This window comes from Elephas maximus, chromosome 21 (assembly GCF_024166365.1).
Source record: "Elephas maximus indicus isolate mEleMax1 chromosome 21, mEleMax1 primary haplotype, whole genome shotgun sequence".
Classification (NCBI taxonomy): domain Eukaryota; kingdom Metazoa; phylum Chordata; class Mammalia; order Proboscidea; family Elephantidae; genus Elephas; species Elephas maximus.
This window is the reverse complement of record NC_064839.1, coordinates 47,062,820-47,086,612: the sequence shown is the minus strand read 5'-3', so window position 1 is coordinate 47,086,612 and position 23,793 is coordinate 47,062,820. Positions and strand designations below refer to the sequence as shown.

General features: G+C 47.1%; 1 protein-coding gene across 1 annotated transcript in view; it reads left to right on the top strand.

Annotated features, from left to right (window-relative positions):
- Nucleotides 1-23,793, top strand: part of PKD1L2 (polycystin 1 like 2) — a 98,030-nt gene that overhangs the window by 40,777 nt on the left and 33,460 nt on the right. The window contains 14 exon segments of the mRNA XM_049863770.1: nucleotides 2,803-2,934; nucleotides 3,877-4,059; nucleotides 4,587-4,711; nucleotides 5,750-5,876; nucleotides 6,607-6,738; nucleotides 9,481-9,703; nucleotides 10,261-10,454; nucleotides 13,464-13,694; nucleotides 15,879-15,980; nucleotides 16,954-17,132; nucleotides 18,512-18,658; nucleotides 21,396-21,595; nucleotides 21,739-21,952; nucleotides 22,425-22,645. Of these exon segments, the coding sequence (XP_049719727.1) occupies nucleotides 2,803-2,934; nucleotides 3,877-4,059; nucleotides 4,587-4,711; nucleotides 5,750-5,876; nucleotides 6,607-6,738; nucleotides 9,481-9,703; nucleotides 10,261-10,454; nucleotides 13,464-13,694; nucleotides 15,879-15,980; nucleotides 16,954-17,132; nucleotides 18,512-18,658; nucleotides 21,396-21,595; nucleotides 21,739-21,952; nucleotides 22,425-22,645 (2,410 nt within the window).

Genomic DNA, 23,793 nt, shown 5'->3' with positions numbered 1-23,793 from the left:
ACATCTCTCTGGGTGCAAATGCTTTGCTCCTAAATTGCATGTCACCCTGAACAGGCTGATGATTATTAGAGATTCAGTTTTGTCCTATGCAAGCATGCACACATGCACACACACACATACACACACACAAATACACATATACATATAAACAGACACACATGGCCTGGCTCTTTATCCCACTTGTGTTCATTCTGAGCATTTTCTATGGCAAACTTCACTTTGGCCTGTCCTGTGGACCCTAAGTGCACAGACCATGCACTCTGAAAAAAGGTCTCCCCATAGAATGTCAGGGTCCTGGCCGAAAACAAATGTCAAACTCAACTTGGGCAATCGAGAAGATCTTGAGAAAGGTCTGTTTAGAAAAGTATGGGGCAAGTTTAGGGAACAAAGAAGAGAAGTTCAGGATCCAGGGACTTCGCATAAACCAACCAGAATCTAGACAGGGTAGCCCTGTATAGGGAGGGCTCCCTGCCAGGAGGAGCAGCTTCAGAAGAACCATGCAGCCAACCACAATGAGTTCGCAGGGAAGACACGGGGAGAATGATGTCTTCCACCTTTCTCTCCTTCTGTCCTCTCCTCTCCTGTTGGGCCACCCACTGGCTGAATCCATTGGCCAGAGGGGCAGGAGCTGGTGATGCCTCCAAACAGGTAGCCTCTGGGAGCGCAGAGCAGGGTAAGAAGGGCAGAGGATAATCATACCTTAGTCTCTCCCTTCCGGAACATTCAGAGAGAAGCCTCTTAATATACACACCTGTTCTTCCCTCGGAAACCCTGGTGGCGTAGTGGTTAAGTACTACAGCTGCTAACCAAAGAGTTGGCAGTTCAAGTCTGCTAGGCGCTCCTTAGAAACTCTATGGGGCAGTTTTACTCTCCCATAGGGTCGCTATGAGTCGGAATCGACTCAACAGCACTGGGTTTGGTTTTCGCTTTTTTTATCTTTCCCTCTGGAGGAGCCCTGGTGGTACAGTGGTTAAGCGTTTGGCTGCTAATCGAAAGGATGGTGGTTTGAATCTACCTGTCACTCTATGGGAAAAAGATGTGGCAGTCTGCTTCCAGAAAGATTATAGCCTTAGAAACCCTATGGGGCAGTTCTGCTTTGTCCTGTAGCATCGCTATGAGTCAGAATTGACTTGAAGGCGAGCCACAGCCTGGATAGAAGCCAGAGCTGCCCTGAGCCAATGGCAACTATGCTCAAACCCTGTATCGGCCATGTAAGACTGTTGGATTGAGGGAATTGTGAGTTGCAGGCCATGTGGGTCCAAAATGTCGGTTCATCTGTACCTGTGCTACCCAACACTGTTGCCACCAGCTACGTGGAGCTATTTAAATTTAAATTAATTCAAACTAAATAAAACGAAAAATTAAGTTCCCAAGTTTCACTGTTGTTGTTGTTGTTGTTAGGTGCTGTTGAGTTGGTTCTGACTCATCAAACCCACTGCCCTATATACAACAGAACAAAACACTGTACAGTCCTGAGCCATCCTCATAATTGTTGTTATGCTTGAGCTCATCATTGCAGCTACTGTGTCAATCCATCTCGTTGAGGGTCTTCATGTTTTTCGCTGACCCTCCTCTTTGCCAAGCATGATGTCCTTCTCCAAGGACTGGTCCCTTCTGATAACAAGTCCAAAGTATGTGAAACTAGCCACATTTGCAGTACTCAATAGTTGCATGTGGCTAAGTCCAAAGTATGTGAAACTAGCCACATTTGCAGTACTCAATAGTCGCATGTGGCTAGTGGCTACTATATTGGACGGCACAAGTATAGAACATTTCTACGAATCCAGAAAGTTCTGTTGGGTAGCACGGAGATCATACTCAGTTTTTCTCTGCTGCTGCGAAAGCCAGCCCCTGGTCAGTACCCACTAGTGCTGTATGGCTTAGAAAGCATGTGCCCTAGAAGTCATGAAGGTCTGGCTCAAGGCAGGAGTGGAGGGATGGGTAGAGGGGAATCCTTATCCCCTACCCCTCCAAATGCACACAGGGTCCCAAAGCCTCCAGTGAGATCTCCCATCCACTCTGTGCCAAATAAATAATGCAATTTCTGAATTTCATGACATTCCAGTCATAACTACCACCCTGGGTACTTTTTAAAAATGATGTCAAACTTTACAAATTTGATTTGTAGAAGATTGAGACCCCCTCTATTTGTTTCCTGTCGCTGTTATAATGAATTACCACCAATTTGGGGGTTTAAAACATCACAAATTTATCATCTTACAGTTCTGGAGGTCAGAAGTCTAAAATGGGTCTCACTGGGCTAAAATCATGGTGACAGCAGGGCTACGCTCCTTCTGGAGGCTCTAGAGGAAAATCTCCTCCTTGTCTTTTCCATCTTCCAGAGGCCACCTGCATTCATTGGTTCGTAGCCCCTTCCTCCATCTTCAAGTCAGCAGCATAGCATTTTCACACCTCTCTCCTCCCTGGTATCTGCTTCTGTCATCACATCTCTGTCTCCGACTCTGAGCCTCCTGCCTCCCTCTTATAAGGACACTTGGGATTACATTTAGGGCCCACCTCGGTAATCTTCCCATCTCAAAATCCTTAACTTAATCACATCTGCATCATCCCTTTCGTCATGTGAGGTAGCATATTCACAGGTTTTGAGGATGAGGATGTAGACAACTTTTGGGGAACACTGTTCTGCCTACCACACATCCTAAGGCAAAGGGAGGTCTACGAGGCTTTGGAAAGCCCCAGATGATCCTGGTCACTCACACTGACCACAAATCTTTCTGAAATGGCTTCATCAAGCCACTGGAATTACGTTTCCTCTCCTCATCTTCCCCTCACTGTGCCAAGGTCAGAGAGTATGTGCTGGGGTCTCTGTCTGCCGTCGCCACAACCCTGGAAGAGATTCAGACGGTGCAGAGGCTGGCTGAAATGCTGAGAGAGGTGACCTACCACAGTGAGGAGCTCACACCCTTGGCCCAGGTGAGTATTTCCCACCCACTGAGCCACATGCAGCTCCTTGGTGGTGTGTGTGTGTGACAACTAAGCCTGGCATAGGTTGGAGGAGTCCTTCAGTCATGGGACTCTCCTGGGGCCACCAAGACCTCTGCCATCTTGTTTCTGAGGGTCCTGCATGGCTGGTGTTGAAGAGGGAAGGTGCCTGCCTGTATCTCACTCTGGTTATGATGGCCTGTTTGCCTACACAACTCACCTAGTGTATCCCAGGTACTGTGCAAATCACTGAGGATTTAGCATTGAGCCCACAGACATGGTCCCTGACCTCATGGCACTTTCAGACTACTGGGGTGGCTAGACATTAAACAAATAATACATACATACATAATTACAAAATTAAAATAAATGTTATGTCCATCTATCCATTGTTTAACCATCTATCCATCCATCCAACCATTCATCCATTATCCATCCATACAACCATCCAGCTAGCCAGTGAGCCATCATCCATACACCCATCCATCATCCATTTATCCACTGACCCATTCATCCATTCATCCAACCATTCATCCATCCATCCATCATCCATTTATCCACCCATCCATCCACCAATCCATCCATCCAACCATTCATCCATCCACCATCTATCCCTCCCAGTCATCAAATATTACTGAATGCCTACTATATACTAGAAATTGTGCAAGGCACTTTGGGAAGGATTCAGAGATAGACCAGACCTGGCTACTCCCCTGAAGGAGCTTAGAGCCTCATAAGGAGGGAGGGCCTGGCCCCAAGTCAGAAATACAGGCAGCTTGTATGACAGCTATGCACAGTCTGGCCCCACTCTCCCCTGGCTTATGCCTGGCCTTGCTCCCCTCCACTGCAGTCCTTGTGCCTCAAATGATGCAGGGGGCAGTCTATCCAGGGTAGGAGCTCACAATGCTTTTCCTTCTCCATTGGTGAACCTAGTGGGAGGCTAGCCAGGCTCTTCAGCATGCCAGTGAGGCCCTGTTGTCAGTGAGTGCCAGGGCCCATCCTGAGGACCAGAGATGCCAGGCAGCTACCAAGGACCTGTTTCAGGCTGTGGGCAGCGTGTTGGAGGCTTCTCTGAGTGATAGACCAGAAGAGCCCCCAGAGGCCAACAGCAGCCAGGTGAGTGTTCTAGCCAAGATGCAGGTGACCCTGCAAAATTTCTTTACTTCAGGCTTTACATTTCTCACAGAATGAGCCCTGGGCGGAGTGGGTGTCAGGGTTAGACGAGGCAGCACAGAGAGGGAAACGGCGTGCCGGCTCAGCACACAAACTCTGGAGCCAGGCGCCTCTGTGCATCCCAGCTCTTCCCCAATCAGCTGTGTGACCTTGCAAGTCACTTGTTCTCTCTGTACCTTGGTTTCCTCACCTTCCAAATGGGGAGTGCCAGGACCTGCCTCCTAGGATTGCCATGGGGATGAAAAGGGTTCCAGTAAGTCAGTGTTTGGGATCTTTGTAAGTGCTTGGTCTCATGGTTATATGTACAGTGCACTGGAATGCTGCAATCAATGGTGTCCATCACTGTCTTCCTGCCTCACTCTCCTGCCCTCTCCCAGTTCCCACTGAAGGTGCCACACTAACGTGGTGAGTCACCAATGGTGGCACGAGGAGATGGGTCCATAGCGATGTTCTCCTGTTTCTTCTCCCAGACTGCCACAGTGCCACAGCTGCTTCGTGTTGTAGGGCATGTGCAGACAGCCCTTCTGCAGGGGAGACTGCCTGGGGGCCTGCCAGCCACGCTGGCCACCCCCTCCATCTCTGTGTACACAAACAGGTAACCGACTACATCACGGGTCCCCAAGAAAGCTTGTTCCTGGACCTCACTCAGTCCACACATGCCTGAGACTCTGTGGTTGGTAGAGCCCAGGAGGTGGTCCTGGGGGTTGGGAAGTGATGGGACCTGGAACTGGAAACTGCTTTTCACGTAGAAAAGGCCCCTGTGTACAGTGCAGGTAAGAAGCATCAAGTGCCAAGCCCATTGCTAGGCTACCTGAGTCCTGAGAGATGGGTCGTGTTGGAGCTGTGCAAACAAGGCCTGCATGGGCTGGGACAGCCTTACCTTTAACCAGGCCCCCGGTGTGTCTAGCCAAGCCCATTGTTCTATGGGCCTGTTGGGGGTTAAAGTTAGACTTGGTTTGGGAGTTTCACCATGGAGTGCCCGCCTCTCTCTCACCGAACCTAGACCCAGTAATTGGGGATGCCCTCTGAGGATTCCTCCACTCAAGATGCAGGGGCAGGACGATGCTGCAGGCTCCACTGGGCAGTGTCCTGGGACCCCTGCAGCAAGCACCATTCCTTAGTCCCTCTTGTCAGGGTTGCTTTTCTAGGCCCCAGGGATAGTTTCCCAAAGCCACATCCTGAAGCTGATCAGAACTAGGAAAAGTGTCCTGAAATCAGATCCCTAATCTAAACTGAGGGGGCCAAGTCAAGGGCCAGTAAGACAGGGATGGGAGCCCGTAAGTCCAGAAGTTCAAAGCAGGTCCAGGAGATAAGCCTGGAGAAATGTCTACATCAAAGCTCACTATGCAGTCAACAAAAATATTTATTGACCATGTGTCAGGCACTGTTCTAGGCATTGGAGGCACGGCAGTAAACAAAGCCAACAAAAGCCCTGTCTTCACAGAACTCACAATCCACTTGGGGGAGTCAGCTGTCTTTTATGCTGCTTCTGTGGATGAAAGGATCAAAATTGAGCAGCCCACTCTGATGGCAAAGCCGGGGGTTCCCTGTAGTGCAGGAGACGTGGGGACCGTTTTCTAACAGTGACTTTCTCCTTTCTCTCCCGGCAACTCTGTTTTCACCTTGTGGCCAGAATACAGCCACGGAGTTGGCAAGGCCCCTCTGTGCATGTTGCTCCTGCTAACTCTGTGACCTTCACTCTGCCTGTTGCCTCCTCCCTCAGCTCTATGGCAGACAGCCATGAGCCTGTGGACATACGGGTAACAATACTAATAACCTCCTCAAAAATGGCCCTTTACAGTTTGCAAGCCATTTTCACATACCTCTGCTCATTTACGTTAATAACAGCCCTGTTGTTTACAAACTATCATCATGCCCATTTTACAGATGAATAACTGAGGCACAGATAGGTTTAAAGACTTGCCTAAGGCCTCTAGTAAGTGGCAGAGCTAGGATTCAAACCCTGACCTTCTAGTTCCCCAATCCAGGCTCTTTTTGCTAGGTTGCAAAATTTTTCTACAGCAGCCTTCGTTCAGCCAGTTATTGGAAATAAAGTTCTTTAGGTTTAGTTCCACAACTAGGAAACAGCAAATGCAGGGCTCCAGTCCTGTGTCCTTTTCCATCCCCAAATTTGGGCTCATCTAGCTCTTTGCCTCTTTGGTCCTATTGAATATAGAGAAACATCTTTCTCTTAGAGACTTACTGGCTTTGCTGTGAAGAAAATCTTGGATGGCTTTATATTCCAGCAATTGCTCAGTCAAAGCAAGTTTGATTTGCGTTATCAAGGCCCAGCTCTCTGAGGCCACAGCCCTGGAGAACAGAGATGTGGTGGAAAACCAGCAGCAGCTGAAGGTGGTGCTCTCCACTCCCCCCATGGGGCAGAGGCTACTCTTTTGCCCCATTTTGGGATATCTCATCATTCATATAGGGGGACTTTCACCTTCCAGTCCCTCCGGGGCCTTCCCCAACACTCCTTGCTCTTGGTTTCAGATGATGAGTTTCCCAAGGAGCCCCTTCCCAGCCCATAGCCGCTTTGATGTCAGTGGGACTGTTGGTGGCCTCTGTCTGACCAGCCCTAGTGGAGAGCTCATACCTGTGAAGAATCTGCCGGAGAATATCGAGGTAGAAGTTGGAAATGTTGTCAGAAGTCAGAAGGTGCTTCTTGTCTTCTTTAATTTGATTGGTACCAATAGGTGGTTGGTTATTTAAAAAAAAAAAAAATGGATAAAGAGGGGAACCATCAAAAATGACCTTCACCCTACCTACACATTTTAACTTAAAACATATAAACATACATTCATTAGCTGACCTTTGGCCACATGGCCAAGAGCTTTTCTTTAAAACTGTTCATTGGAATTTTAACCACCTTCCTTGCAAAACCCTTGGAAACCTTGGTGGTGTGGTGGTTAAGTGCTACGGCTGCTGACCAAAGGGTCGGCAGTTCGAACCCGCCAGGTGCTCCTTGGAAACTCTATAGGGCAGTTCTACTCTGTCCTATAGGGTCTCTATGAGTCAGAATCGACTCGATGGCACTGGGTTTGTTTTTTTGGTTTCCTCGCAAAACCACTCCAATAGAGCAGTCTCTACAATGTCCACTTGGATTTTCTTTAAACTTAAACAAAAACCTAAACATGACATAGTGCAATCTGAGTTCATATTCCTTCAAGGTTTTTATGACGATTCTTCCTCATCTTCCATAGTTTTTCACCAATGACTAATTCAGTAACAATTTGTAGTAATCCGTCTTTATTAAGTCTTCTCAAAGCATTCGGCCTAAGTTGTTATGCAAGCTATTCTTCTGTTCACACTCATACTTTGTCAAGTGTATCATTACATGAAATATGTAATTAAAGTAGACATTTACAATAACAACAGGCATAAAAAGGTTTGGGATCAAACACAACTGCCTGCTGGTTAGCATACAGCTCAACTAGCAAAAGAGACCTGCCCACGGTTACTAGAGGGAAGGTGTTCCAGGTTAAGTCCTCTGAAGCAGATGTTGAGAAAGAGTTTGGGGCACAAGATGTTTGCTAGGGATCAGCACTGGGCACAAGTGAGGAGAGGAAGCAGGATTGGGCAGAGGGAGTGTTAGACTGCAATGCAGGCCTGACCAAGCCTCAGACAACAGAGAGGGGAACTAAGGAATGTGTGCTGCCCATCTGAGTGTCCCATAGGAGGCCAGAATATCAGGGTATTTGTAATCCCACCCTCACTCAGTCTGGCTGCCCTAGGAAAGGTGAGCCATTGAGTGAGGTGCGTCTCTGAGCTGTGGCAGACCCTGGGGCCTGTCTGTTGATCACACTCCCCATAGCTGGGTAGCAAGTCCTTCCTGGAAGGGGGAGCTGGGTGGCACATTTCTATGTCTACCATAGAATGCCACCAAGCCAGTTGTTGTTGATTCCAATTCATGGCAATCCATGTGTGTCACAGTAGAACTGTGCTCCACAGAGTTTTCAATAGCTGATTTTTTGGAAATAGATTGAGGGCTGGACTCGAACTTCCCACCTTGTGGTTAGTGGCCGAATGCATTAGCTGTTTGCACAACCAAGGGACACCTGTTAGGGGATTGTTGTTGTTGTTAGTTGCCATCAAGTCGATTCTGACTCCTGGCAACCCTATGTGTCACAGAGTAGAACTGCTCCATAAGGTTTTCTTGGCTCTTTACAGAAGCAGATCTCCAGGCCTTTTGTTCCACGGTACTGGTGGATGGGTTAGATTAGTAGTAGAGTACAAATTGTTTGCACTACCTAGGGTCCTTGTTCAAGTAATACCATTGCGGTTGAGTCGATTCCGGCTCATAGCAACCCCATATGGTTTCTAAGGCTGTAAATCTCTACGGAAGCAGACTGCCACATCTTTCTCCCATGGAGCCACTGGTGGTTTTGAACTGCCGACCTCTTGGTTAGCACCTGTTGCACTTAACCGCTACGCCACCAGGGTCTCCAACCAAGTAATAGCCCCCACTAATTATTGAGAGTTATTGTATACCTGGTACTTTGTCAAACATTTTGTATGCAATATCATTTTTAATACTCTGAGGTTCAAAGTGGTTTGTTAATTGGCCCAAGACCACGCAGCTAATAAGGGCAGAGTCCAGATCCAAACAGAGGTGTCTCTGCCCCTGAGGCCTGTGCCCCTAACTTAAACTGACACTTACACTTACTTGCTCAGCACGTTTGTCAAATACCACTCGTTCAGAGAGCACCTTTGTGCAAGTTAGAAAAAGTCACCCCTCTTTCTGCACAGATGCAGCCCCGAGCGAGGGCACACTGTTTCATGAGTGTGGAAGGCTGGATAATGGCTCTAATGGCCCCAAAGATGCCCACATCCTAATCCCCAGAACCTGTGAAAATGTTACCTTACATGGCAAAGGTACTTTGCAGATGTGAATAAATTAAGGATCCTGAGATGGGAGCTTATCTTGGATTATGCAAGTGGATCCGATATAATTACAAGGGTCATTATAACAGGGAGGCAATAATGATGGAAGCAAGAGACTGGAATGACGTGTAAGGAAGAGGTCGTGAGCCAAGGACCTCTGGAAGCTGGAAAAGGCAAGGAAGTGGATTCTTCCCTAGATCCTCCAAAAGGAATGAGTCCTGCTGACATCCTGACTTAGCCCCATGAAACTGATTTTGGACTTCTGAATTCCAGAACTGTAAAATAATAAGTGCATGCTTTTTTTAAGCCACCAGCTTTGTGGTAATTTGTTACAGAGGCAATAGGAAACTCTTAGAATGAGCAAAGCACAGACTGCATTTTAGCTCCACAGGTGCTCACCCTGGCACAGCTGTATAGAGAAGCCCTGGTGCTCAATGGCATTTCCTTCCTAACACAGCCTTGATTAATTGTTTCTAATGTCAGATCCTGCTGCCCCGGCTTTGGGAGGGACATGGAGAGCCGACTGTGTTGAACCTGAGCAGCCCTGAAACTTTACGGGTGAACCTGACTTCACGGGAGGCAGCTTTGGGGATACATCTGCACTGGAGACCTAGAATCCCACTCATGCTCAGCCTGGGCTATGGCTACTGCCCTAACGAGACCAGCTACGATGCCAAAACTCACTTTCCGCCAATAGCTGATCCAGGTAGGTCCCATTACCTGAGCCAGTTTCTTGAGCCGCTTCTGGGTTGTAACCAGATCAAAACTTGAGAATCAGAAGCCATAGGAAGAAACGAAGGGAAAACCACCTGCATATTCTGAGGCTTATTTTTGTTGTTACTATTCTTTGCCAATGTTAGATGAGCACTTACTATGTGCCCTGAAGAAGCTGGCAAGCACTTTACAGAACGGACCTCATGCAACCCTCATGACAGCCTCTGGGGTGGGGGCTATTGGAATCTCCACTTTCCAGATAAGGGCGGAAAGGTTCAGTAACTGGCCCAAGGTCACACAGCTAATAAGAGGCAGAGTCAGCATTTGGATCCTTGTCTGTCTGACTTGGCAGTCTAGACTCTCAACCCCGACCTGGAAGTGATTCCTCATCTATACTTATGGTCTCAGGGGGAGAGGATACTCCTGGGACATTGAGGAGACATCAGGGATTTGCTTCCCTACCAGGATGCCTTGATTCCTCTTCCTTCCACCCTGTTAGTGCCCATCTTAAAGAAGCTTCAGGCTGACTCAAAACCACCTTTCCTGCAGACGGACTGTCCACATGGATCCTGAGCCCAGAGGACCTGCATTTTGGAGAAGGTGTCTACTATTTTACTGTGGTCCCTGCCTGTGACCTGAAGCTGACTGTCATCAGGGACCTCACAGTTGGCATCACCACCTTCCTGTCCCATTGTGTGTTCTGGGATGAGGTCCAGGAAACTTGGGACAGCTCTGGGTGCCAGGTGAGGAGGGGGAACTGAAGAAAGAGGGCAACTTGGTTAATGTGTACAGCTCACTTAGGCTCTGCTTTGAGTACCTCGGATCCCTGGATGGTGCAAATGGTTAAGACACTTGGCTGCTAACTGAAAGATTGGGGGTTTCAGTCCACCCAGAGGCTCATTGGAAGAAAGGCCTAGCAATCTACTTCCAAAAAATCAGCCACTGAAAACGCTGTGCAGCACAGTTCTTCTCTGACACACATGGGATTGGCATGAGTCAGAGTAGACTCAACAGCGACTGGGTTTTTTTTAATGCCTCTGCTGCAATGACCTGGGCCCCTCCACAGGGCCTTTGCATATGCTGCTGTTTGTCCTGGAATGCACCGTCCCCACCTGGCCTGGTTAACACCTCCTTCAGATCTTACCTCAAGCATCGCTTCCTGGGGAAAACTGTTCTTATCCTACCCTACCCTCCAACTAGGTCAGACTTTCTATTGTAAACTCTCAGAGCACACACTCCCTCATCACACTAAACAGAGTGGTAATCTTATGTTTGCGTATGAGATGGTTTAATCTGCATCTCCCTCAGTGCACTGTGAGCCCCAAGAGGGCAGGAAGTGCCTCTTTATTCACCACTGGGGACAAGTGATTGTTGAAGGAAGGGACGAATGACTCAGGAAGCCTGGGGACTCTGGATTGCTGAGAGGCCAGGGTGTCATTTCCAAGGAAACGAACTCATAGCTGAGCTTTTTGTTACATGTCAGGTGTTGTGTTCTACTCTTTACTTGCATTATCTCATCAAATCTTCACAATAACCCTCTAAGATTGTTGTGGGATTCTGGTAGAGAGAGATAGAGATATACACATAGATACACGAGATCATTGAGGAGCCATAAATAAGCAAATAAAATCATCAAGTTTGAATGGCAAATCATCTTTAAATTCTCTAAATAGCTAAAGTTCCAAATCTATGGACTGCAGACCCTTATGGGAGGTGGGGCAGAATTACTGCAAGAGGTTTGAGAATGCATATTTTTGGGTATAAATTTTCTCAAAAGATCCTAAAGTCGCAACTACTGTCATGAGGGGATTCATTAATTAATTTCTGGTGTTTAAAAGGGATTCTCATGCTGGAAGAGGTTGAGTGCCCTCAAGGTCTTCATGAAAACCCAGGAGGGCAAAGACGTTAGGTATGAATCATTTCTGGTCTCTGGGCTCTCGGCCCCAGAAGGTCTTGTCCTGGTACCTGCTTGGGTTGCTTCTCTGAACCCAACCTCACCCTTTCCAGGTGTGTCCAGGTGTTCCAGTAAGTTCCATGCTGTGTGCCATGCTGACCAGGATTGGGAAACAGGGAGAAAAACAATGGAGCAAACACAGAACTAAGATCCTCATGAAGTACATAAATAAACAGTTGGCACCATGCCCTTGTGGAGGGATTGGATTGTGCTGGCTGGCTTGTTAAGTGAAAGAGAGGAGTTACTGTTGGGGCAAGTTTGGGTTGCAGGAGGTTTTTCCTTGCCGGGTACTTGAGCAGAGAAGAGCTTTCTTTTCACTGCTCCCGCTCCCTCCTCCTTATCACTTCTTGGTGGGCCCTGGGATGAAAAGGTGGTGCTGAGTTGTGTGGTTGAATTAAATCTTGTCTGTCAAAGGAAACCCTGGTAGCATACTGGTTAAGAGCTACGGCTGCTAACCAAAAGCTCAGTGGTTTGAATCCACCAGGCGCTTCTTTGAAACCGTATGGGGCAGTTCTACCCTGTCCTATAGGGTCACTATGAGTTGGAATCGACTTGACAGCAACAGGTTTGGTTTGGGTTTTTTTGTCTGTCAAATGGCACTGGGAGCAGGGGAGTGGTGATTGCAAGCTGGCTGAGGGGTTTCAGGAAAGCCTGCCTGTAAGCTTTCAGGGTGTGAAGCAAGGGGACACATAAAAAAATACCTTGGCCCATTCCTCTCTCTTTCTTCCCCCAGCCTCATTGTCCCATACCGTGTGGGACCTCTACACCCTGATCACATGCCCTACCCCCCATAGCCACCTTTTGCTACGCTTAGCCCAGTGGCACAGCACATCTTAGAAGGATGAACCTGAGGGACAGATCTGTGTAGGCCCTGGAAGCAGGGAATTCTGAGGTTCAAGGTACTGAAATCTTGGTCTAAAATTGGGGATCCCAGGGCTGGGATTAGGGTGAAGTGAGGTGCCTGGGACCCAGAATTTAAGGAGAGAGTCACTCCTCACCCTAGTCCCAGACTTGGGTGGTATGAGTTCCTGGTGAACATGGCTTCATGACCCCCATAATTCCTCATCTTTGCAGAGGGGTACAGCTGAAAGAGGGCTAGAGTGCGACCCTTCAAAGCAGGAGTCCAGGGCAGGGGCCCCTATCACCTGGATCCAAGGGCAGTAAAAGTCTAGGGAATACCTTCCTAGTGTTGAGATGTGAGCTTAGGGTTTAAACATTGCCCTGTTTCTTCCCATGGTTCCCCCAGACTATCGTCTTTTTGCTCTTCAGTGCAGAGTGACCAACTGTCCGTGTTTGCCCAGGACTGACAGGGTTCCTAGTATGTGGGGCTTTCAGCTTTAAAAGCAGGAAAGTCCTGGGTGATTGAGATGAATTGGTCACCCTGGGTGTCTCCCAGCCTATTGCCTGGTGAAAAATTAGCACTCAACAAATATTTGTCAAATGAATGAGCATCAGGGTGGGGGAAGGTACTAGAAGGAGGGACAATAGATTTTTATAATGCTTATGGAGAATTGGGGGACAAAGGGGACTTCAACTTAACCTGCAATATTTCTTATGTAAGAAAATACGAAACAAATTGACAAAATGTACACAGTTGCCCATTGTGGCTAATGGGCACAAAGATGTTTGTTATAGATAATATTCTCTGCACTTTAAATCAACTTTTGATTAAAAATAGACCCCAGAGGGAATCATGGGGCTGAGGAGACTTGCCTCAAAGAGAACATCATTCTCCTCCCTTGGGCTCAAGCCAGGGTGCCCTGAGTGTTTTCACCTAGGGCCTCTTTGGGGGTTGCAGGTGGGGCCACGGACCACCCCCTCCCAGACACACTGCCTCTGCAACCACCTCACCTTCTTTGGAAGCACATTCCTGGTGATGCCCAATGCCGTCGATGTCTACCAGACTGCTGAGCTCTTTGCCACCTTTGAAGACAACCCAGTGGTCGTGACTACAGTTGGCTGCCTCTGTGTGGCCTATGTGCTGGTGGTGATGTGGGTGAGGAGGAAGGACGCTCAGGATCAGGCCAAGGTGAGGCGAGGTCATGCTGGTCTTCACGAATGGGAGGGAGAAGCAAGGGGTGTCCCCTTCCAGGGGCTCCATTGGATGGAGCCCAGGTAGGGAGGCAAGGGGTCAGCTGCTAATTCATTCCTTGACCCCTGGGATTGTCTCAGGCAAGCAAGTCTATAAGCCTCTTTATCTGCAAAATAAGAAAGATAATATGTGACCATTTCATTAAATTGGAGGATTCTTACACCAACCGCTGTTTGAGGACTTACCGCATTCCAACCATTACTCCATTTAATGCTTACAGTAGCTGTATGGGGAAGGTACCTCTGTCAGGAATCTCCAAGACCACCTTCAGGCTTAGTGATTCACTAGAAGGACTCACAAAATTCAGAAAAGCTGTTATACTCACAGTTACAGTTTATTGCAATGAAAGGACACAGATTAAAATCAGCAAAGAAAAAAAGCACATAGGACAGAGTCCAGGAGAGACCAGGCACAAGCTTCCCATTGTCCTCCCCCAATGGGGTCACACAAATAGCACTCAATTCCCCAGCAACAATGTGTGACAACACACATGAGGTATTACCAACCATGGAAGCTCACCCAAGCGTGGGTGACCAGAGCTTTTATTGGAGGTCAGTCGCATAGGATGACGCTGGCATTGGGCAGTGTCACTGACTTTAGCTACTGAGTCTCCAAGGCTCTCTCCAGAGGCCAAACTGATACAGTGTGGTCCAAGGCTCTCACCATAAATCAGATTTTTAGTATAAACTATCTGGCATGGCCTGAGGCCCCTGGTATACAAAGACACTTGTCAGACAGGATATTCCAAGGTTTTATCTGCACCTTTAGTATTATTCTATAGTTAGAAGCTATCTCCCAGTAGCAAGTCAAGGGCCAGTTCTTTATTTGAATGTGCAGTTTGAACACCCCAAGCCTTCTTTACTGCACATGACCTTTACCATCTTAGAAAAAAGGCAACTAAGAATCAGGAAGGATCATTAACCAGCCCAAAGCCACCTACTAAGAGCCAGAATTCAAACCAAGATCTACCTGACAGTAAGACATGTCTGAAGGTAAAAACAAGATCAAACAACAACAAATTATTTGCAAAAATGAAGTTCTAATTATTTTTCCAATATATGCACTATGCCTGACACACATTAGGCATGCAATAAATATTTGTAAGTGTATGAATGAACAAATAAATGGATACAAGGTTGCATTGTTGCAAAGCTCTGAAACACTCTTTCCCACCCTCCCCTGCACATATACATCAACACCAACCCAAGATGTTAACATGGTATAAAACTTAATAAGATGATCATTTCAGCATTTACGTTGCTGTCCTTGATTCGCCTGTAAAGGATTAAACACGAACACTTTAAGTGCCTCAATTACAGATCAGTTCCTTGGGAAACAGACTCTGAGAAGAGTTGGGCATTTGGGGTGTTTTCAGGGAGTGCTGTGGGATCAATCCCCATGGATGCGAGGGAAGCAGGATGGGCAGGGGGAGATTAAAGTTGCAGTGCGGCCCAGTGACAGCTCGCTGACCCCACAGGGAACTCTGGAGTTGTCCCGAGTTGGGTCAAGATGCCCAAGTCTTGATCATGTCCAGGCACCCCATCGACAGGTCACTGAATGTCGGCCACCCCAGGAGGGGATGTGACCTTAACTGAGGTGACTCTTGCATCCTTAACAAGCTGTCCTCTCTAAAGGCTGTCACCCAACAGCACTCCTGGAAACTGAGCCAACAAGCCCTCCACTGAAGGGAGATGGGGCAGCACATTACAGAGTCCACTCACTACAGTCCCTGACCAAATCTGGCTATTTTTCTCATCAAATCATCTTAATATCTAGCTCCTTGTAAATCCCCTCAGAGGCATAATTTGGTTATCAATGTTATGATGAATTATATGCGAACAGGGTTCATATGGTTCACTAGATCAAACAGCGAAAATTCTCAACTTAATATCAATCTCATTTCCAATTTAACTACATTGGGTCAGACTCTATAAACAATGCATTTTGTACTTTTTTTTATTTTACAATTTTTCCTTTACTTGAAACTCTGCTTTCACGGAGAGCAGTTTTCACCTGATGGCATGAGTAAGCAGCATAGCTAATCTTGCTTTCTCCCTTTAATTGTCATGAATGCCCAACTCACACCAAGCAGGACCCTCCTAATGCTGTCCTTCTGAGCAGGTGAAGGTCACAGTGCTGGAGGACAATGATCCCTTTGCCCAGTACCACTATCTGGTGACAGTCTACACTGGACATCGGCGGGGGGCAGCCACCTCCTCAAAGGTACTTGACCCCACAAGACCCATCAATCAGTGACCACATCCCACCCAGAGAAGATTTACCAGGCTGTTGTTGAGTTACTTTAGTTCAGTGGATTCTGTGTGCTTGGGATTTTCTTTTTTCCCTTCTCTCTTCATTTTTGTCTCTTAGAGGAAAGAATCTTTTTACCAAGCAAAATGTCACACTAAGCCCCGATATTTTAAAAAGATAAAGGAAGTGTGGGTTAAGAGGGGGTTGGAGTCTAGCACTCTGCACACAGGATCTCCCTTATCCCTATCAAAGAATAACTCAGACATTTAGTTGATTACCTGTATGCAAATCAGCTCATATAGGAAGGGGAACATGGGCCTTAAAGTCATCCCACCTGAGGGAAGAGGGAGCTGGGGTATCGATCCACCATTCTCCATCATCTGTTGAAGATGGTTTGCAGGTGGCATTAATTCTCCGGCACTTTTGGCCTGTTGCTCTAGCAGCCAAAGAAAGTCCCAGGGCAGAGACGCAGATGCCAGCAGTTGGAAGTTAGTGCAGGGAGCATGGCAACCTCAGCAATGGTAAGGCTGGGATGTAGGTGGAGCACAGATGGCATCTGCTGCAGTTGTCTTTCACTCAGAAAATTGGAAATATGTATATTTTATAGTAGTAGGCACTCATTCATTGATCTCTCAGCATCAGGCACTTTAGAGGCACTGGGAATATAATTGTGAGGGGAAAATAAAACAATTCCTGTCCTATAGCCCTTACAAATAAATATATGAAAAGTCTGAAAAGGTTACTAGAGAGCATCTTATGAGTTCAACTCATCTTGAAGAGGTGAATGCAGACAGTGTCACCTCAAAATTTTCATACAGTTGAAAAGCACCTCAGGTGGATAAGGTGGGAAGAGAGGGGAGGGTGGGAGGGCCCTGTCTCATTGGAAGTGGAGGCCAGTGGATCTCGATTACTGCGTGGAGTTGGCTGCCCGATCTCTGGGTTTCAGGTGACGGTCACTCTGTATGGCTTGGATGGAGACAGTGAGCCCCACCACCTGGCAGACCCTGACACCCCGGTTTTTGAGCGAGGAGGAATGGATGTCTTCTTGCTCTCCACCCTGTTCCCCCTGGGGGAACTGCACAGCCTCAGGTTGTGGCATGACAACTCAGGGGAACAGCCGTCCTGGTGAGTCAGAGCGGGTAATCCATGAGGACCTACTGCACACCAGGCCCAGGGCTGACACTTTACATTTGCTGCTTGCCGTTCCTCACAAGAATCTATCCCCATTTCATAGATGAAAAAACTGAGTCTCAAAGAAGCTTACCAGCCATGGTCCACACAGATTGGAGTGATGCTAGGAGAAGGCTGAAAGTTGCAGCCCCAGGTCCAGTGAGAGCCCCATCATGGGCACTTTCACAGCATCGGCCTCTCATTTAGCCCCCAGCTTCTCCAGCTGTAAAATAGAGGATAAGAGTCCCTGGGTAATGCAAATGGTTAACATGTGCTCGTCCACTAACTGAAAGGTTGGAGGTTTCACTCTACCCAGAAGCACTGCAGAAGAAAGGCCTGGCAATCTACTTCCAAAAAAAATCAACCATTGATAACCCTATGGAGCACAATTCTACTCTGACACACATGGGGTCGTCATGAGTCAGGTTCTGATAAAAAGGGTGATAGATACCTACTGTGAAGACACAAGCCCTGACCGATACCAGGGACTAAATAGACACTGGGCTGATTCTCCAGTAGAAGAGGTGACAACAGCTGCTGCCCTGAGCACTAGGCTAAGCCTTCTGTGCATTTTCTCATTCGATCCTCACAAGGACCCTCTGGGACAAGTACTGTTATTCCTGTTTCACAAGTGAGAAAATTTAAGCTCAGGGAAGGTAAGTAACTTGCTCAAGGTTACACAGATGGCTAGTTTAGAGCCAAGACTCCACCCTATTCTGTCAGAAGCCAAATTACTAAGCCAGATCACTGGTTCCCAGCACGACCGCCCATCAGCATCAGCTGGGCAGCTTTAGAGACGCGCAGATTCCTGGGCTCTATCCCCAGGCTTCTTCACTCAGCATATGTTTTCAAGGTTCATCCATGTTTTAGCATGAATCAGGACTTCATTCCTTTTTAAGGTTAAGTACTATTCCACTGTATGGATATGCCATAGTTTGCTTATCGGGAGGGACACGTTTTCCATATTCTAGAGTGCATCTCCCTGAACACAGATAGTTTAGACAACTTAGCTGTACTCACGTATGCTGGGATGCTGGCACTGAGCTTGGTGCCATGCTGAAGGGTTGATAGTTTCTAAATGCACCCTCTTGCAGCCTATCTGTGAAAACTTGGCAACTTGCCTGAGCCAGCTTTCTACACTAGTCAAACTCCCCACATTCACTCACTGATTGGGGCATCTTGGTCAAGCATCAAGAACAATAAAGAAAAACACAAAGTGTCTTTTCCCGGAGCTCTCATTCTTGGGTTCAATTTTGCAAAGGTATTACCATCATGGTGTTCAAAGAAGTCTCATTCTCCCATATTATCCTCAAAAGTGTGGGTCCCTTCTCCAGGTATGTGAGCCAGGTGTTGGTCCATGATCTGGCAATGGACCAGAAGTGGCATTTCCTCTGCAACTCTTGGCTGTCCATTGATGTTGGGGACTGCATCCTCGACAAGGTGTTTCCAGTGGCCACGGAGCAGGACAGGAAACAATTTAGGTACTTTTTTTTTTTAAGCAAATATTCTTTATTTGTTCTTTCATCTCCAGGGAGATCTCATCACAATTCAGTTGCAGCCAAATAACAGTACATTTCAGTTAACAGATCTGGGTAGGTGTCGGGGGACAGCCCCAGCAAGGAAAGACCCTCGCTGTGCATCGTGGCAGATAATCCAAAGAACTGACACACAGCCTTTTCCGGATTCATACGTTCAGGGAAACTTACTGACACCAGCAAGCAGCTGCTCTCCAGTGGCGGCTGGCTGGAGGATTTTCCACAACCACCTAGCAAGGGACCCAAGCCATTCCAGCTGAGACCAAGTCTCTGTTTTCTCCCACATCCTTGGGCAGTCAGTGTTCCCCGGGACTTCATGTCCAGGCGCAGATGTTTTCCTTCTTGTTGCTAAGGCATTCTTCGGCCTTGGCCACTGGCCCAGTCATGCCCCTCCCGGCCTTGTACCTTTGCCCAAGTCCATCCCAAATTCATCCCCAGCATGCTTCAGGTAAGAGTAAAACTGATTCCCTTAGGGAGGGGACGTATACAGTTGAATAGCATTACCCTACAGTAGGTTTAAGTGTGTGGCAGTAATTACTAACCAAATTTTCCTGATGGGAATGAGGGCCCTGAAGGGAAATGGGTGGTGAGATGGTTGGGACAGTTATCCATATTTCTTTGTGAATGTCACAAAACAATATTTTTTTAATCTCAGAGAACAGACTGATTTGAATGGTTATTCAATATGTGGCTATTTGGGACTCCTTTTTTGTAATGGAGGCGCAGTGGTTAAGAGTGGACTGTTAACCAAACGGTCAGCAGTTCGAATGCACCAAGTTCTCCTTGGAAACCCTATGGGGCAGTTCTACTCTGTCCCATAGGGTTACTATCAGTTGGAATCAACTCGACAGCAATGGGTTTGGTTGTTTTTTTTTTTTTTTTTTTTTGGTTTTTGTGTTTTTTATCCAAGACGTGTCTTTCAGCATATGCTTCCTCTGCCCTGCTGACTTCCGACCCCCTTTCCTGTTGTGCATCCTTCCACATCTGTCTCCAAACACATATAAGCACACCCACATTACAGATTGTTTATTTTATATCTTTTTAAATGGCACCCTGCTATACGCATTACTTTAATCAACATTCTTCCAGGAAAGTGTGTTGGATGGAGTGATTTCCTTATTGGCTGTGTAATATTCCATAGAATAAACATCCCACAACTGATTCAGCCATTCTCACGTCAATGGGCAGTAGTGCACTTTCCAGTGCATCTACCCAGGTGACTTTTCATCCCAGTTGCCGCTGTCAACAGCTCATCCATCATGTGGGAAAAAGTCTGAATCAGAGACTTGGACCCCAAGAGAGGTATAACCCAGATGGAGACACAAAGACTGTGGAGCCCACACATCTGCCATTGATCTGCAGCATGACCTTGGATAAGTCACTTTATCTCTCCAGGTCTCAGTGTCCTTAGCAGAAAAAATGAGTTGTTTAATGTCCTTAACCCAAAGGCACTTGTGTGGATTCCATGACATGATGTATGTGAAATATTACTGTGCTTTGCATAGAGCTTGACTCAGAGCAAACATTCAATCACATGTGCACGTGTTATCAACCAATTGCCACAAAATGTGTGATGCCTGGAAGCTAGACAGGAGCTCTCTGAAGGCAGGACAAATTCCTGTGCCCAGCAGGGTGCCTGGCGCACTGTACCAGGCTCAACAAATATCTGTTATGTGAATGGAATGATAAATCACTGTGGTGGCAACTGGCCTCTCTCTTTACGTACCTTTCCTCTAAGTCCAGCCCACCCACACACCCAAGACTGATGGTCAAAGCATTTTAAAACCCTGGAGGGCACTGGCACTGACCAACCGGAACAGTTGTCAACCAGGAGCACCAGCTCTGTACACTCTCAGGAAAATCTGGGTCCTTGAGGGGCAACTGTGGCTAAACTACAGGCTAAAGCCTAACCAGTTACTGTTGAGTGAACTCTGACTCATGGTGACTCGATGTGTGTCAGAGTAGAACGGTGCTCCATAGGGTTTTCAATGGCTGATTTTTTCAGAAGTAGATTGACAGGCCTTTCTTCAGAGGTGCCTCTGGGTGGACTCAAAACTCCAACCTTTTGGTTAGCAGCCAAGTGCATTAACTATCTGTACCTCCCAGGGACTCCAAACTGTATTCTACTCACAGGGAAATAATACAAATTCTCAAGGAGAATGCGGTGCCATTCTCAGAGACCCTGCTCACAAAGTTTATTTTCTCAGAGTATGTCCAAACCAAAACCTGGGATTTTAACCACTACACTCTAATGCTACAATTATAACAAAACTAAGTATGGTAATTGCTAACATTTACTGAACACTCACCATGTGCCAGCTACTGTGCCAAATGCTTTATAAAAATGATTGTTTTTAATTTTTTTTATGGAGGTAGGTTCTGTTATTATTTCCACTTTACAGACAAGGAAACTGAGGCACAAAGAGTAAAGTCACTTGCCTGAGATCACACACCTAGCAAAACAGTGTGGAGTTCCAACCCAACTCTGTCCAGAGTCTCCAATATTAACTGTAAATGATCCTGTTATGACTGTAATTTTTCTATAGTAGAAAAATGTAAATATAATAAATCTTAGAATGATTTGTATAATAAATCTCCTTCCTCTCACACCAGGATTGCTCCAAAGGGACTAGCCTCTCCCCATTCCCAGTTCCCTCAATGCCTTTTCCTTGCCTGCCCACAGCTACCTGTTCTCCATGAAGACTTCCTCTGGCTTCCAGGATGGGCACATTTGGTATTCCATCTTCAGCCGCTCCCCCTGGAGCAACTTCACATGCATCCAGAGGGTGTCCTGCTGCTTCTCCCTGCTCCTCTGCACCATGCTGACCAGCATCATGTTCTGGGGTGTCCCCAAGGACCCAGCCGAGCAAAAGATGGACCTGGGTAATTCACACCATCATGGCAGTCGAACCAGTGCTGGGGGACCTGAGCCTCACTGCCCAGAATACTACCTCCTGGAAGGGGTGGAGGGGACAGGCTCTGGGTGGCCACCTCTCGTTTGGACTCTCTCTCCCTCTTTTCTATAGGCAAAATTGAATTCACTTGGCAGGAAGTGATGATTGGGCTGGAGAGCTCGCTCCTCATGTTCCCCATCAACCTACTGATCGTTCAGATCTTTAGAAATACCCGTCCTTGGGCCACCAAGGAGCAAAAGACTGGGAAATGGGGCTGGGGGTCTTCCGGCCTGCTCCCCTCCCCAAAACCAGTAGAAGATGGTCTTCTGACCCCTGAAGCAGTGTCCTCAATTTCCCCCAATGCTGGTGGGAGGTGAGAGGTGTGGATGGGGTTGGGAACTGGGGTCTGGCAACCTCATATTGTCTGACAGCACCACTTGCTGAGATTCATCAACTGAATACACACATGAGCTTTTTTAATACCTACTATATGTGAAATATCACACCCTCATCATAGACTTCCAGACTAGAAGCACATAAAAGGGACTTGTTCTCCTGAAGTTATGTACTCATTAAGCATTTGTTAGCCCCTACTATGTGCCACAATTTTAGGAATACAACCTGGAATGGGTCATTCAAATCACAGAAGAGAGATTTTTAGAGAAGAAAGAATAGAAGCTCGGGTAGATCCAATATTGTATCTCAGCAGGCAGAGCTGGGATTTGAACCCAAGTCTGGTACCAGGGCATATGCTCTTGACCACTATGCTGCACCCCTCACCTATGGCTCATGTCCCCTTAACCCACCTGGTATGACTTGCAGGATATGTGGCGACTTGTCAGCTCACTGTTTAAAGCTCTCAAGGTACCATCCCCTGCCTCAGGCTGGGACTCGGCAAACTTGATGGACATCAACAAACTTCTGGCCTTGGTGGAAGACGTCATTTGTCCTCAGAACACAGCAGGACAGGTGTTTGGTGAGGAAGCTAAAAAAAGAGAGGACCCTTTAACCCTCACCCGTGGTTCCATACATGTCAAAGGTAAGTCCTGATGTTTCTGTGCCCTACGTCAAGAAAAGCAGCATTTTGGAGCCAGGTGGAGATAGGACTAGGGCCATGCCAGTATTACTATGGGATAAAGACATTGTACCAGGGTCTTCCTCACTAGTCTCAGTCAGACCTCTTTCCTGTACCCTGCCTTCCTCCCAGTGCCAAGCTGCCTTCCCACTGAAGGCCTTCACACACGATGGTCCCTTAGTCTGGAACGTTCTTTCGCTACTCTTCACCTCCCCAATTCCTACTCAACCTTCAGTCTCGTCTTAAGCATAACTTCCTCAAGAGAGCAACCCAAACCCCTACAGGGCCCACACAGGGCCTCCAGCCACAAGCTTTTTAGCCCTAAGCTTCTCCTCTATCACATTCTTCCTGCTGGTCACTAAACAATGAGTTGCATGAAGAGCTGTTTAATATCTGCACCTTCCTCTCTATAACATGACTCCATAAAATCAGAGCCATCCATCTGTCCTATCTCCCCTATTTCTCCAGTGGCTGACCCTGTGCCACACACATAAAACATGCAACAAATATTTGTGAGACAACAAAATAGCAGGTCAATACGAGAGGCACAAAGCAAAAAGACATGCTCTCCTTCTGTAGTGTAAAAATGGCACTAAGGAGATCATCGGCCAGTGTGATAACTTGGACTAGTCTGAAGAGCTATCTCTGGGTCCAGGTTCTGCCACTGACCATCTGTGTGACCTTGTTTTAGTTACTTCAATTCTATATGCCTCAGTTTCATTTTCTGTAAAGTGGTGAAGGATGCAAGGCTGAACCAGATGTTTCCAAATGTGGAGGGCAGGACACAGATGATAGATTAAGGCAATAAAAAAAACACCAAAAGAACATTGAACCACACAGTGAAAAAGCTATACCTTCCTTCACTCTCTTCTATTCCTTCTAATTAAGTCAAGGAGAAAGTCTCAGTTTGGTGCCACTGTGTCTTTAACACCTCTCTATACAGTGGCACAGTGGTTAAGAGCTACGGCTGGTAACCAAAAAGTCAGTAGTTTGAATCCACCAGCAGCTCCTTGGAAACCTTATGAGGCAGTTCTATTCTGTCGTATAGGGTTGCTATGACTAGGAGTCTATTCAATGGCAACGGGTTTGGTTTTGGCTTATACTTGTTTAAC